This window comes from Monopterus albus, unplaced genomic scaffold (assembly GCF_001952655.1).
Source record: "Monopterus albus unplaced genomic scaffold, M_albus_1.0 scaffold101.1, whole genome shotgun sequence".
In the NCBI taxonomy this organism is placed as follows: domain Eukaryota; kingdom Metazoa; phylum Chordata; class Actinopteri; order Synbranchiformes; family Synbranchidae; genus Monopterus; species Monopterus albus.
This window is the reverse complement of record NW_018127981.1, coordinates 219,137-235,403: the sequence shown is the minus strand read 5'-3', so window position 1 is coordinate 235,403 and position 16,267 is coordinate 219,137. Positions and strand designations below refer to the sequence as shown.

The 16,267-nt window shown below is 39.4% G+C and overlaps 2 protein-coding genes across 6 annotated transcripts in view; both read left to right on the top strand.

The window, feature by feature from the left end:
- The first annotated feature begins 4,998 nt into the window (after positions 1–4,998).
- rbm8a (RNA binding motif protein 8A) lies at positions 4,999–8,604 on the top strand. The gene is made up of 6 exons (XM_020609661.1): positions 4,999–5,116; positions 5,715–5,774; positions 5,883–5,960; positions 6,687–6,823; positions 7,734–7,870; positions 8,136–8,604. Exons 1-6 carry the CDS (start codon positions 5,050–5,052, stop codon positions 8,182–8,184), a joined length of 528 nt encoding a protein of 175 aa, XP_020465317.1. The 5' UTR covers positions 4,999–5,049; the 3' UTR covers positions 8,185–8,604.
- A 333-nt stretch (positions 8,605–8,937) lies between these two features.
- The window catches only part of otud7b (OTU deubiquitinase 7B), a 28,621-nt gene continuing 21,291 nt past the window's right edge, over positions 8,938–16,267 (top strand). For 4 of the 5 annotated variants that reach the window (XM_020609703.1, XM_020609702.1, XM_020609701.1 and 1 more), the window contains exon 1: positions 8,938–9,160. The gene's annotated coding sequence lies outside the window, so the exon portion shown is untranslated. Of the gene's footprint in view, positions 9,161–11,947; positions 12,032–16,267 lie in introns of all 5 variants that reach the window. The other variant, XM_020609700.1, reaches the window with a different exon arrangement.

Here is a 16,267-nt window from a genome sequence, read left to right as displayed (position 1 = left end):
GTCTTCTGTACAACACATTCTTGCATACAGTCTTCAGCCATACAAAACATAAGAAACACCACAGTAGAGCAGCAGAAGATGTACCTTAACTTGTGGGGTCCTTGGATGAACAGTGCCTTCTGTCTGGGAGCCAGCAGCTTTTATAGCTCCAGTAAATCATAGTTAATCATATTTCTAATCAGACTTCTTTATGTCGATCACTCCCAACGTAAAGAAGTGACCTGACAAGAAAAGTACAATCACTGTGTTGGCTGAACCTTGATGCTTTACAGTCATCACAAGAAAAAAAACACCACGTCCACCTTGTTTCTGTGAGTGTGAGCTGGAAACAGAGAGGTTATCTATGAATTACTGAGTGACCTGAATCTTCCCTTTAATTTTAATTCAGTGCACATAAGTTGAGTGGTAGAATATAACTAAGCACATTTGCTCAAGTACTTTTGAGGTACTTCTACTTTACTTGAGTATTTAAACTGCTTTATACTTTTACTGCACCACATTTCAATAATATCAGTCCAGTAATACTGTATGTTATAGCACTGATGGCAGTGAGTATTTGAATAATTTAATTGAGTCCTGATCCTGAATACATCTTCACTGTCTTAAAGTAAATAAATATTTATTGTCTTCAATATGCCTCACTCATAGGTCAAAGTTCATTGTTAACTTCACTATATTTTGGAATTGTAAAGATCACTTCAGTGATGGGGTGCATCCAGACTTCTCTGAATCCAGACTACTAGGTGCCAGCCTACATCACGCCCTTGGGATATCATATCCAAACAAGAACACATGGATAAGGCCAAAGGACAGTGCATACACACCAGTTGCCTGCATCTCTCTCTCTCTCAGTTTGACATCACTGTTTTAATCTAATTTACATTCTAACTTTTTGTCTAGACAGCACAGCAGAACAGTGGTTATTGCTGTCGCTTCACAGCAAGACAGTTCTAGGTTTCAATCCCAGGCTAACCTGGGGCCTTTCTGTGTGGAGTTTGTGTTCTCCCTGTGCCCGCGTGGGTTCTCTCCAGGTACTTGGGTTTCCTCATAAAGACATACAGCTTAGGTTAATTGGTGACTCTAAATTCCCTGTGAGTGTAGTTGTTTATCTTTAAGTGTCAGCCTGGTGACCTGTCCAGGGTGGACCCTACCTCTCGCCCAGTGGCAGCTGGGATTGGCTCCAGCCTCCCCTTGATCCTTGTTAGGATAAGCGGTATAGATAATGGATGGATGTTTTATCTATTTGAATGTTTTATCTGTTTGTGTGCATTGGGTTAAGCACTTTGAATTCTCTTTTTGTATGAAAATGTGCTAAATAAACCAATTTGCTTTGCTTATTATACAGATTATACATTTTATTATACAGATTGCAGATTATACAGACTCGTACAGTTCTCTAGTACTCTGTTTTAAGTACTCTATTTTTATCCCTAATTACTCATTTCAATGAACATTCCTTTGTAGTCTGCATTGTTACTGTCTGTTCATACTGCTTATTCTGCATTGTTTGCACTTTCTGTTGCTTGTAAATACTGCTTATTTTTGTTATATTACACGGCCTTATGCTGGTTTACTGTTTGCACATTGAGAGCCGATGTACCAGAGTCAAATTCCTCATGTGTCCAACACACTTGGCCAATAAAGCAGATTCTGATTCAGATTCAGATTTTTATTTTATTTTTATTGTGTTAGTTTTCTGTAATTACTTAAGCAAAGTCCTTTGTGTGTATATTACCACTTTCATTAAGTAAAAGATTTTAATACTTCCTCCATCTTTTCACAGATATAAAACACTAACTGATTAAAAGATACACCAGACAAAAAAGGTGTCACACTGAGGTGCAAAACAACAATGAAAGTGTAGGATACGTAAACACAGCAACAGCTTAAAGATTTCAAACAGTTTCTGTTTCCATGCTATACTGTGCATTAATTTCCACACTGTAAAAAACCCACATTTTGGATTGCAAGTTCTCCATTGTATGAGCTCCTGGTCTATTGGGTCCTCGTTTTGTGGTTAGTTCCTTCATTGTTTGCCTATAACAAAGGGTCTGTTGATGAGATAGATTTAATCATTTCCTCTGACAAAGCCTTAGGTCGCATTATTTGGCCATGCAACAAACTCTGAAAACTTCAGAGAATTGCAGTAGGAATTATGATGGCTCCCATATGCAATGCGGCCTTATGTCTGTTATTTCATTTTTTAAAGCTATCACATTTGTACAACTTATTAAAACTCTTTAAACTGTTTTTCTTTGTGTTTAAGCATTTTCTTTGTGTTCTCTTCTTCTTTATTGCATTGTTTCCATATCCTTAGTAGACTTTATGTACAACTGTCTTTGGCTTTGTAAAGTTTCTTTCAACAAATGTTGTGGTAACTTTTCAGATTTCCACATGAACATATTTGGAGATATCAAAATAATTCCATCTTTTACTTGGCATTACCAGTGCATCTAATCTATTTGTTTCACTATTAGTCTCCTTTCTCATTTGAGCCAGCTTTATCAGATGATGATAAATGGCAGAGCCTGATAGAGGTCTTAGCAAATGGAACAAGACCGTGGAGTGCCCTCTGGTGGTCCTGTGAATTATTTTAATAAAATGTGTTACAGTTCAGGTGGAACCAGGCGAGTATGTGGGTAGGTCAGGAATATGCTACACAAAGGTACTGGTAACATCATGACCCAAACTTCACTTGTCATCCCATTTCCTGAATTGCACAAAGATATAAACAAATTCACAGTCTGACTTCAAAGCTAAATAATCACCCTAAACAAGGCCAAAATAAAACAAAAATGTGCTTTTGCATGGAGTTTAGCTGATTTGCAGAGGTAGTCAGCTTGATTGTTGACTGTGTTGTTAGGGTATAATAAACTAAAGTACTGACATTTTTGAAATCTGAAACTATTTTCAGTCTGCAATCAATAACAGAAACAATAATACAATTAACTTAAAAAGGGGATAAAAGGCATTTATTCAAATACCATAGTTGAAATCAAACACAACCTAAAGTTTTCTGCAGCCCAGAAAGAAGCTACAGGTCTTCCATAAACACATCCCTTCATTTGATTTGATTTGATAAATGATATATTTAGTGGAGTAGATAGCTCTATTATCATGTCTTTATTTGCAGATGATGGGGCCATGTGGAAAAGAGGTAGGAATTTGGATTTTATTATTAAGAAAGTGCAAGAAGCGATAGGGAAGGTAGAAGAATGGGCACTAGATTGGGGATTTAGACTTTCTGTGTCTAAGATGAAGGTCATTTGTTTTACAAAAAGGAATTCAGAAGTTCCAGTTAATCATAAATTGTATGGGGAAAAACTGGACAGAGGAGATTGTTTTAGATATTTGGAGATGTGGTTTGACAAGAAACTTACTTGGGCAATACATATAGGGAAAATAGTTGAAAGATGCAAGAAAGTGGTAAACATTATTAGATGTTTGAGGGGTAGAGAGTAGGGAGCCAGTGGAACTGTGTTAAAAATTATTTATATTGGCTTAATCAGATCAATTTTTGATTATGGTACCGTAGTTTATGAATCAGTGTGTAAGACCTTGTTGAACAGACTGGACATCATACAGTATCAAGTTTTAAGCCTGTGCTGTGGAGTCATGAAGACAACACCAGTTTCAGCCCTACAGGTGGAAATGGGCGAATTACCTCTGGCCTTACCAAGAACATAATTGGCACTAACTTATTGGGCAAACTTAAAAGGGCACAAAGGGGGTCATCCCACCAAAAGACTACTGGAAAGTTGTCAAGAAAAAGAGAAAGGTCAGCAGAGGAGTTTTGGCTGGATGATAGAAGGTAAGATTAGTGAAGCAGGCTTGGAGGACAAACAGATACAGTAAGTCCTACTGTTCCATTATCTGTGATCCTACCTTGGATGTTTGCGGAAGTAAATATAGATGTGAGCTTTTTAGAAATAGAGAAGAAGGACAATGTGACAATGTGAAATAATTGGATATATAGATAAACATTATGCAGGATTTCTTATTAAAAAATATACAGATGCATCTAAAATAGTAATTGGTAAAATTGGTCTGGCATTCATTATACCGGAATTAAATGTGAAATCAAATAAATGGATCATTGCTAATCTTTCAGTATACACAAGGGGAATTACTAGCAATGGAACTAGTATTAGAATGGGTAGAAGAACATAAACCACTGAAAGTCCTCATTGGATCACGTTCCAGCAGTTCTTTAGTGAGTATTCAAAATATGCAGTCAGACTCAAGACAAGACATAATACTGGAAATAGCTTGTATACTATTCAGATGTCAGAGGGCTGGAATAGATATTACGTTAGTTTGGATACCAGCACATATTAGGGTGGAGGGAAATTAATTAGCAGATGAATCTGCAAAAGCTGTGCTAAAAAAAAAGAAATGTTTGTGTGGAAGTAAGCTATAGTAAGGCTGAGGTTAAGAGTTTGATTAAAAGGAAACTGAAACAGAAATGGCAAGAACTGTGGGATAAAGATGGCAAGGGTCGGTTCTATTATAACATTCAAAGGAAAGTAGGAGAAATGAGAGGAAGTACTGGAAATAGGAAGGATGAAGATATGGTATCAAGATTGCGATTTGAGCATACTGGTTTAAATACTATATTAAAGTTAATCAAGAAACACGCTACAGGGGAATGTGAGATGTGTAGGGTACAAAAAACAGTGGAACAAGTTTTAATGAGCTGTCCTGGGTTCAGGCGGGAGAGGGAATTATTTAAAAATACAGTTTTAAGAGGTGGAATGAACTTTAGTTTACCGGAGGTGTTGGGACAAAGGTCAGGGGATATAGGATACAGAGCACTTATTAGGTTTTTAGAGAGCACAGGGTTACACAAGATAATATAAGGTGAACTGAGTGGGGTTATTTTGGTGTGGTGGTAGGTAGGGGCCGTTCTGATCCACACTCCAGTCTGAAAGGTGGTGGTAATGCACCTAAAGCTGATTGCCAACCGCCATAAAAAAAAAAAAAAAAAAAACAGCTGAAGAAGAAGAAGAGGAAGCAGCAGCAGCTCTGTCGCATACATAGAGAGACATCATGGCGGACGTTTTGGACCTTCATGAAGCGGGAGGCGAGGACTTTCCTATGGATGAGGATGGCGATGGTAATAATAGTATTTAGACCCATGAGTGGCAGATGCTAGTAACCTTTGTGTTCATGCCATGTGTAAATATTGAGGTCTGATCAACATGGTCGTGGCTTAAAACGCAACAAAGTCAGGCTGCGTGATAGCAGGCCAGAGAAATGCTAACAAGCTAATACGAAGCTAACAACGCACTTGTGGTTCATTCAAATGCTCCGTTTTTGCAGGCTAGGTCGTGAGTCTTAGAAACTCTGAAGGTTACTTTTATAAAACATTTCCACTTTCAGCTTTGTGAAAAGTTTCTTAAATGCCCGTTTTAGCTTAACATCTAAGAAAGCTAACTCCAGACTTGGCGTGTTATTAGACGCCGCTAGCATCCTAATTTAGCCCTTAAACAATCACCGAGAGAGCCACAAAGGGCTCAAACATACCTGTTTCAACACACATTCTCGGTTTTATGTGTCAGTAGCGTTACACAGGGCAGGAAATTAATCCGATGATTTTAAATTGGCTACAAACAGGCAAACGTTTGCTGGTTATTTAAACTCGTGGGCTAGGGTGATGGAAGAGAGATATAGTAGCATGCACGAGTTTTGACAGTTTATCTTTCTGTCCCCAGAAAGCATCCACAAGTTGAAAGAGAAAGCCAAGAAGAGGAAAGGCCGAGGCTTTGGCTCAGGTGAGTTGCTACTCACTGTTGTGAAACTGGTTCGTGAATTTAAGCTGAAATTTTTATGCATTTTGTTAGATCAGACAGCTGTGTTAAATATTTCTCTGCTCTTTCCAGAGGAAGGAGCCAGGTCCAGAATCAAAGAGGACTATGACACCGTGGAGCAGGATGGAGACGAACCAGGTCCTCAGAGATGTAAGTGCTGCTTTTCATATACTTCATATGAAAGTCAACAGAATAAGTGTAGACTGCACATTTGTCAACTAAAACACCTTTCCTGTTTATCTAAACGTTACATTTACTACCAAATCTTGACAGTATTCCAAATTTATCTGCTGATAAATAACAATCTAGATTAAGAATAAGTGTTCTATCTGCTGCATGTGTCCCCAGTTGTATTTTTGTTTTCTGTCCGAGTAGCTGCAAACTGTGCGTGTCGTTACACAGTCTGCCCATGAACCAAAATAAGATTGTGTGTCAGCTACATTGGTCTATACTGATGTTACTTTCTTTAACTTTATATTTTCATCTACAATAACAAGCACATACAGTAGCTATAATGAAAGAGCAGCTTGAGCAATGGGTCAAAAATGTTTCAGATCTCTCATGGCAGTTTAGATCTGTGACGTGGGTGTAAAGTTAATATACACAAACTTAGTATGCCATACTTGTTAGACCACTGTTTATTTGTACATTTCTTTTTATAGAGTGAGCTGTCACAATCATAACCATACTTAGTAATTTACTCAAATAGCCATCGGTGTGAGTTGGCACTGCAGATGGCTGCTTCAGTTCTGTACTGGAAACAAATTCCTTGTGTGTAAAATACTTGGCCAAATAAAGTGATTATCCTTAATTAAAACTCCTCTCTAGTTTATTGCTTGAGCCATGATGCTTTATCTTGTCTTTATGTGGTTACAGCTGTGGAAGGCTGGATCTTGTTTGTGACTGGTGTGCAGGAAGAGGCCACAGAGGAAGATGTGTATGACAAGTTTTCAGCGTATGGAGAAATTAAGAACCTGCATCTCAACCTTGACCGCAGAACAGGATACCTCAAGGTGAGATCACAGCTGTGTGCACAAAATTTGGCAGCACAACTGATTTGTTTGAACATTTTACTTCAATGGGTTCAGAGCCAGAACAGAAACAGAATGTCATCTAATGAGGCAAGTGTGTTTGTTTTCTAATCCTTTGGCTGGAACTACACTGGCAGAAGCTCTAGACATTATGTTGACTGAACCAGAAAATTGACCCGCTGGTTTGTGCTAATTGTTGCTTAAATGATAAAAATCTTTCCAAATGGAAAAATTTGTACTATATATCCTGTGACATTGTTTAAATTAAAAATAACAAATATTTGATTCGTTTTCATCCTGTCTTGTGAAAGGACTAACTTGTTACTATATGTGTACAAACCAAGACCCCTTCTCTATTCTCTGTGATAGCAGCCTTTGCTTTATTGACAAAGATATTAAAACCTTGGTACAGGCACTTGCGTATAACTAATAAAAACGTTGTATTCATCATATTTTAACTGGTCTTATTTTTAACCTGTAAGGAAAGACAATTAAAAATTTGCAAATATTGGCAGTGCTCAGAATTTAGTTGTTTATTCCACCCATGCATGTAATGTGTAAGTTCACAATGTTTTTGAAGCACCAAAGTTTAGTGTGTCCACTTTGCTGTGAGCCACTAGGTGGCAGCACTGTTTTGAGTTTGAAGAAAGCACAAAGCACTGTTGGCCTGCAACTTTGTCTGCAGTCATTTCAGCAAAGCTAGAGAGGGTCAGTTTTCATTACCGCATGTTGAAGATTTACAAGATGTAGTAATAGTCATGAGTCAGCTTGTTATCAAATTATTTAGCCAGCAGCCCAGTTCGTGTTGCATTGTAAAACACTACCAAATTCTAAACCAGTGTTGCCATAAATGTCCGGTGACTCAGTCAGATGTCCTAATGACTGTCCCCAGGGGTATGCATTGGTGGAGTATGAGACATACAAAGAGGCCCAGGCAGCCATGGAAGGGCTCAACGGGCAGGACTTGATGGGCCAGCCGATTAGCGTTGACTGGGGATTTGTCAGAGGCCCCCCCAAGAACAAAAGGAGGTGAGGGTGGTATATGTTTATCTGTGCATATTTCGCTGTGGTGGCAGTAACCTGCCAATAAAAGGATTGCTGTCAACATTTTGCCATATTGCACTTCATCAAACTGCGTGTTTGTAGAATTTCATCATGCAAGTGTGATATTTATTTTTTCCTCTATCTCTCACACCCATGTGTAATGTTGACTGTAGCTATTTAAGCTTTCTAGATTCATGTGAAAAGTGTTGTTGATATTTACCTTTTTAATCTGACATGTATTTTGTCACAGGACTGGCGGACGGAGACGCAGCAGAAGCCCTGACAGGAGGCGCCGTTGAGTTTGAAAGTTATCAGCCAGATGAGGTGTCTGTCACCTGACAGGCAGTCTGTTATAATGTTCTTATAGCGTAATCTCAGAATTTTTGTACATTTTTTTTTTTTTTTTAGTAACAGCTGTGTGGTATTTAGTTGTGATTTCAAACATTGTGATAAGAAATTTCTCAAACAGTGATGAACAAGAATTGACACCAGCATATGTGGTCTACTGCTTATGCTGAAGTACAGTACAACAGAAGGATATCCACTCAGCTCGGACTGTAAAATGTGATGCATTTTTACTTTCAATACCAGCTTTATGTGATAAATATTCATGGTTTCCTTATTCCATCAAAATGTTGCTCAGTGTTACGTGCATTTTATTGTCTGGGAGTGTTTTGTTCTGTATTACCTTGGGAAAATTAAACTTTATCAAAGGTAAATGTGTGCCCTGCTGTGTTTTATTTAGCACTGCTAATGACGTAGGGTTTACTTCATCCTAGATGACCTCACCCAGGCAATGGTGACACCCTAGCTAGATTGTGAACTCCTAAGCACCTGCCACTCTGGAGACAATGCTACACTCATAGGCTACTCTGACAAAAACCCCTGCCTTTTATTCTTCCGCAGCCAATTGGTAAACGAACCTTTTGTGCTCTGTTGCTCTCATTTGGTGTTTACTCTATTGGGGAGCACCCGTCAAATTCTCCAAGAATGTCTATTGGTTCTTAGGAATGTCAATAAGACGGACTCTGCTCTCTGAATGGGTGGCTCTACGTGGGGGGGTGGATCAATGCTGGTTGACGTTGTTGTTGCAAGTGGAGAAGAAATTACTTTGTCGCTGGTGGTCCGGTTGTGGATTTTACCCTTAGTTCCACTTCTGAAGATGGTAAAAAGTTAAGAATTGTTGGTCTTGGAAACGTTTCTGTTATTTACAAGTTGAACCTTGCTGGGAAACTAAATAGCACGATGAAAACGTCATCTGGGTGGCCTTTCAAGGTAAGCAGTAAAGGGATACTCTCTTAGCTAGGCGCTAGCATTAATGTTAGCTAACACTAGCTGATGATTAGCAAGGATTGAGGTAGCCACTTGCTAGCCAAGCGTTACGCTTCAGTCTATTTATTGAAAATAACCAACACTTCTTTGTAATGAGTATTCACACACGCATATATGTCACTTCTCCAAAGGCATGATTAAATTGTCAGTTACGTGGGAACAAAGTTGCTGGGCTGTGTGTAAACGGTGCACGAACCCCATGCGCCTCAACGCATTTAATGCGTTTATGTAAGCATGTGTTATTCGTTGATGTTGTGTTTCAAAGAATACTCGTAGCCATAATAGTTGCTGAGAGTCAACATTAGGACAAACCATCTTCAGTATCATTGAGTTGTATCGATTAGCCACGAAGAGCAGGTTTGCGAACAGAATTGGCTGCTGAACACTGAATTAGCTTTACAAGCTGTCGGCTATAGTTGTGCAGTTTAAACACTATTAATTTGAAGTCGTGTTGAATGTGCGATCAAATCTGCGTATTCCTTTTATTTGCTACCTTTTTGCCTTTGGAATTAAATTGTATTTTATCTATTGTCTTTCTAAGAGCTGGCAGTCACGATCCGGATTATCTGAGCCCGGTTTTTAAATTTAAGATGCGTGCATGAGGTAATGTTTACTTAAAGCACCAGTCTTAGAGTTCACTGTCAACACTGTCTTTAACTTCAAACCTAAATGACTCCAGTTTTCATTAAGTTACCGTTTACCGAGTAACCCGATGAAGTGAGTCAGTTCAGCAGCATTTCTTCCCAAACCTTGCTGCCTGATACAGTATGTGTGGCTCCTGCCTGAGCTGGCAAACCCATTGAGTTGAAACTAGGACTTTGGTTATTTGCCTTGTTTCCACCATCACGATGAGAAAGGGTTGCCTTACACTTTGCCTTAAATTATTCAGGTCTTGTAATCATGGGCTCTTTTGTTTGCTGGCACACCAATACAGACAGTCGACATGAAATATAGGACAGAGGTGCAAGCTCTGTGTTGCATTTGGCCCACAGGGGTGTGTTTATGTTGTAAATAGGAACCTCACTGTACAAAACTTAAGGACGTTTAAGAAGCTAGGTATTTGTGTAGTAGGAAAAGAAATGAATCCAGCCCTCCTTCCTGTACTTATTCAATCAAGTAACTGTGCAGGGTGATGCTTGAAATGTGGGACACCCAAGACACTGCCTGACAGTTGCAAAGAAGACTGTTGATCAGTAGCACTGTGTGGAAAGTCAGAACAGACTCCTAGTTTAATGCTACTAAATATGGCCTGTAGATTTGTCTAATCCACTCACTTAAGCAAGTAACCACTCGTATGTTCATGAATTATTGTATCTTTCAGGATGATGAATTTATTCAGTTGCCTGTCAATTTGGGACCCACCATGACAATGATCTGCGTACCCTGATGCACAGTGTCTGAGAGGGTGTGTGAGGTTGCACAGTCAGGCTTCAGTTTGCACATCCTCAGCACTACAAGGAACATACAGTGTGCATACAGCAGCACAGAGAGCACCTTGGGCAAGTATTTTGAGTGTAGCATCCGTCCCTCCTAGACTGGCAGGATGTTTAAGGAAAGTATTTGAAGCTGGTTTGTGAATGCTTGTCTGGCTCTATTAATCAGTGCACTAAACAGGCAGTAGATAAATTCATTCACAACCTACCTCCAACAGCACAGAACAAAGCAGAATAAGAATATTGTAAAATCATTCCTTGACTGTAGGATATAGATAAATTCATTCACAACCTACCTCCGGCAGCACAGAACGAAGCAGAATAAGAATATTGTAAAATCCTTCCTTGACTGTAGGATCCTGTAGGATAATTTTTCAAGATCAAGATCAAAATCAAAGATTTTTATTGTCAATTCACTATATGTGCAAGACATACAGAAAATCAAAATACCGTTTCTCTCTCACCTAGTATTGAATTCCATGCCATTTAGGAAACTAAAATAGAATAAAAGTAGAGTAAAAATAGACTAAAAAGAATAAGAAAACTAAGTCAAAGTGATTGGGATAAAACTAAATGGTACAACCTAATGGGCTATGACTCAAACCATGTACAATCAGTGACAGTAGTGCAAATAAAAACATTGACGAGATTGTCAGATGATTGTGAGATTGAGATGCAGATGACTGTGATCCAGATGAAAATGTGTGGTTTGTTGTTTGCATTATACAAAGATGTCTAACAGTATTCAAATGGGCTGCAGTGAGCATTTCAGAGTAGCCAAATGGAGAATAGTAAGGTATCACCACTGTTATTGTAAATGATCAGTAATATGTAGATACTTTCTGCCTGTGGAAAGGGTTTGTCATAGAACTGCAATCTTAAAGTTGCAAGGCCTGGTGGCAAAGCTGTTATTAGTGCACTGTTTTTCTGTGACACATGACTGCACAAAGGTAGAGCAGCTGTAAACTACTATGAATCTCAGTTTATAGTTTTACAAAGTTGTCAGTTTAACTTGTTTATCTTAGTTGTGGGAAACATGTTTGGTCTGGAGCATTATTTCTTTCAAAGGGTTTGTGTTACTGTCTTAACTCTTTTATCATATCCTTCTTTAAAAGTATCGTATTGATTTTTTGCCGGATGGCTGTGGCAGATTGACTGCCTTGGTGAATATAATGTTTCACAGGGTAAACATGCTGCTTTAGCAATGCAGAGGGCATGAAATTTTAAATTTGTCTGTTGCTGAGTCCAAACAGCTGCTCACAAAGTGTGTGTGTGTGTGTGTGTGTGTGTGTCTCAGGGATCCAGTGTCAGTTTCAGAGCCAAGCCCATTTCACTGTGGAAGTGTTCCCATAGGATCTCTCAAACACAGTCAGATTAATAAGTAAGTAGACGCATGCTTCTTTAGGTTAGTAGGACAAACACATGACTCTACTCTGTCACGTGTACATGTTACCCTCAATTATGCTGGGTATTCCCTCAGTCTAGAATATTCAGTAAAGCCAGAGCAAAGTGTAGCATTTACTTCTTTTAAGACACTTTATCATCATGAGCAAAATTGACATAAAAATGCTCATCAATATAGTGACAGATATATGTTCTTATGTTCAAGCAGCACTGTTCCTCTAGACAAGAACAGATGTGATAAGAAAGACAAAACTACCTTCGTCCCCACACTGCCAGAGTGAGAGGGGGGTCAATAGGTGGCTTGTGTCTGAGAGGCCTCTGTGTCCAGACAGCAATGCATAAAACTCTTTGGAGCTCCACCCTTCCCAGCATGGGTGGTTGCCTGCCACTCTTGTGACACAACTAGCCAGTGCACAGGACTGTTTGTGTCAGGGTGGAGAGACCTCGAACTGAGGCATCTACCTGGGTATCAGTAGCTGCTCTACTGTGAACAGCACTGTGTGGATAGTAGTATGCTTTGGGAGTATATTTAGATAATTCACACAGTTGTTACACAACAGCAGTGACCTTAAAGTTGAGTGGAAGAGTTCTAACTGAGCAGCCATCATCCATCTAGAATGAGACATGACTCCCAACAAGAGAAGCTACGGTTATGAGAATGCCCTGTATCAGTTACTTTATGTTTTCCACCTCTGCATACTGTACAGTACAGGGTGGGGAATTAATAAACATTTTGTTATGTAACTGTTGAGACAGCATCTTTCCTTAATCCATTAATATTTAAATTTTAAAGTAAATAAATTTCCATGTCAAGCTACAAAGGTGGATCCAAAAAGCAGTATTTTGCATTGTGTTTGTGTCGCAGCCTTTTTGCTGCTCTTTGTCTGTTTTGGTGAATGCTGTCACCAGTGTGAAGACAGTTTCTCTTATCCTGAAATTATTTTGTTGTTTTTAATCTATTCACCTGCAATAGGGATGGATTTGCTCAAAAATAACATCAAGATATTGCATAGATTTGAGATGGCATATATGATGATAGTGTTGTACTTTCCTCACATGACGTCTTGCTCTTTTGTACAAAATTTTGTGAAATATAGGAAAATACATTTGTTATATTGCTATTATCCTACATACTACAATGATCTGTTGTAGACTTTCACACTCCTGAGTCACTGTCGTTTTTGCTAGTATTGTTGCTTTTGCTTTCAGCATTTCATGTTGCTGCTGTATCTTCTCCTAAAGTAAATCAACAATTTGCAGTATCAACAGTAAATCAAACCAAACGGTACTGGAGAACTGGAAAATATTTACATTTTAAGGGGTAATGTGTACTTCAAAGTACTATAGCAGGTGAATAATGAGATTTAGATTCAGTTGGTCTGTGCAGACTAGAAGACATCAGTCCCCCTCACCCTGTTGATCCAGGAGTAATCCCACACACTGCCCTAGTGAGGAGCCTGTCACCCAGGATGGCATCACTCAGGGAGTAATGTGAAGTAGCCCTGCTGTGTATAGGGCCTGGCCTGCAGCATGTGGGGATTCACATTAGTGCTGCCCACCTGCAAAGGCTGGTGCTTGTGCAACCACTGACTTTAGCTTTAGCCAAGCATGGTTGGCTTCACATTCAGGAGGAGTTAACATTAGAGGCGATTGTAAAGGTTTGAGTGAGTCCCATCTTGTAATGTAGTAGCTGCAAGTCACACACACATCCATTTTATTTCTATTATTATAACCTTTCTGAAGTTTTGTTCTCATTAGCAGTCTTGCTTTGTTTTGCAGGTGTTAGAAGTTAAAAATGTTTTGTATTCCTCAAGGAGTGAATTTGTAAATTAAAACAGATGACATCTTGCTTCCCCTCTAAATATGAATTATGTAATATTAATAAGCACGTCGGTTGTGCACTAAGTAACAGGTATATTTTGAGTAGTGAGAGATGGTGTTTGGCAGCTTTGGATCTTAAGTGTCATATTTTGTGAGGATGCTTATTCTGGTGTTTTGTTTATTTAAAAAAACTTTGAGGACATATATGCATTGTTCATCAACTGCATGAAACCTAAATCGACATCTTGTGGTTTTGGAACTTGTCGTCTGTTGTCCTCCACCACAAACCACTAAAGTGCCTGGATTTAATGTGTTAGTATACATTTTGATGTGTGGGGCTAGTGGAATCCTGTTAGCACGTTGCTCTTTTTAAAAAAAATCATATTTAGATTTTAATCATCTTAATAATTACTGTAGAGTCCTACATATTTTGTAATTCACTGCTGAGTTCCCTCAGTCTTTGCTAATAGCTAGGTGGGCAGTGTTCAGATGGATGCAGAGGCTTGCGTTTCTTAGCAAAGGCTTAAAATCGATAAAGAGGTCATCAGTGTCGAATGAGGACTTCTCACCCACAGAGTCTGGAGTTTACTGTAGGTTGGCAGTTTTGCAGAATGCTGCAACCAACGCATTATCACCATGTGAAGCAGTTTATCCATCTACTGGTGCTGCTGTCTTTCAACACCTTTCTGTCAACTCTTATGAATTTCATTTTGTGCACATCACAGAAACAGAAATGCACTGATGGCATATTAGCTTCCACCTCCCTTGCTCACATTGAGGATCAAATTTCTACATTATATTACATTTGCTGCTATTTCAGGTGTCCACTGTGCTGACAGTGTGCACAATGTAATGTTGTCTCTATGTGGAATGTGGGAATGCCACTCATACTCCCCTGTAGCCTTCTTCATAGCTGCCTGCTTCAGGTGTGTTAATTAGCACTCTGTGACTGGTGATTACTGGGCCTGACTGCAGTGACATGCCCTGGGTACAGACTGGCAGCCTCTGAGGCCAGCTTTAATAGGCTGTCTAATAAACCCTCTCAGCAGACAGAAAAGGATAAAGTAAGTACAAGACTTATAGCTACGGGTGGATGACATGGACAAACGCCCAGTCAGGTTAATTATCACAGAGCTGTACCTAAACATTACAATGCTATATATATTCAAACATCACATGATAACATTTTTAAGGTTGTAGCTTACAGTTTCATTAGCAAATTATAATTATTTTCTCACTGACAAACGCTGTGACTTCAGCTGATGACAGGACAAAATTAAACTCGCTGTTGTCGGGTTTGTGACCCCGCTGCAGCCAGGGAATAAACAAACAACATGCTGTCTGCTGTTAGCTGAAGATTGTTTATGAGGTAAAGAGGCATCGCTCTGTAACACCACGAAATAATCAGAGTAAACAGAGGGAGACGTCTTCACTGGAAAAACTGCCAGCTGATCTCAATCTGCGTACAATGGGAATGTAGCATATTCTGCAGGATGGCGTACATGTATGGTAATGAAGATCTGTCATCTTTGACATTATATTACATAAGAACAAATCCTTCACCTTCCTTAGCATTTTGTCTCTACTGCCAGATGGGCAAAGGTGTACTTGTAGTCCCCCCCCATGCCTATGCCATCATCCATCACGATGTTTTATTGTGGACATCGTCCATCTGTAGTTACCACTCATTTAGTTTAGCTCGTTACAGCTGGATCAGTAAGACCGTAGACCAGAAATCACCAGCTGCTCTCACACAAGACTCATCCTGTTAAAGAGGATTTTTAAATGTGATGTCTGCTCATGGGATCAAGTTTTGTTCTGCTATTCAATTCTGAGCTTTCTGTCCACCCAAGTGTGAGTTTGTTGCTCCAGCATGCTGTGCTGTGCACTATTTTAGGGAACACTGGACTAAGTGAATTCATAGACCTCTGCTTCATACACTGCTTCACCATGACATCAGCTCCCAGACTCTTTGATAAACACTTGTGCTCAAAACTTAATGCTGCCCAGCTCAGTTGGCCTGCCTTGGCTGTTATTACTTGAATATCAGCAAGAGCCCACTTTAGGCTGGAGGAAGCCACTATGAAACACTTTAATGTCCACCACTGACTAGGAGATGTTTTGTCTGAAGCCACATCCTCTTTCCTTTCACTTTAGTCTGTAAAACAGTGCCTGTCCAAACTCTACGTGCTGCATTGTGTTCGGATCAACCTGGCGACCAGAGGCTTAGCGCAGTGTACAAGAACAGCATGACCTTATTCCTTCATTGTTAATGAAAATTGGGCCTAAATGGGTGGGTTTCAAGATTGATCAGAGGAGATATCACTGATGTGAATGTCTGTACTTGAGTCATTAGGCGTTTGCTAGGGCGTTTAGGAGTTGAAATGTTAGT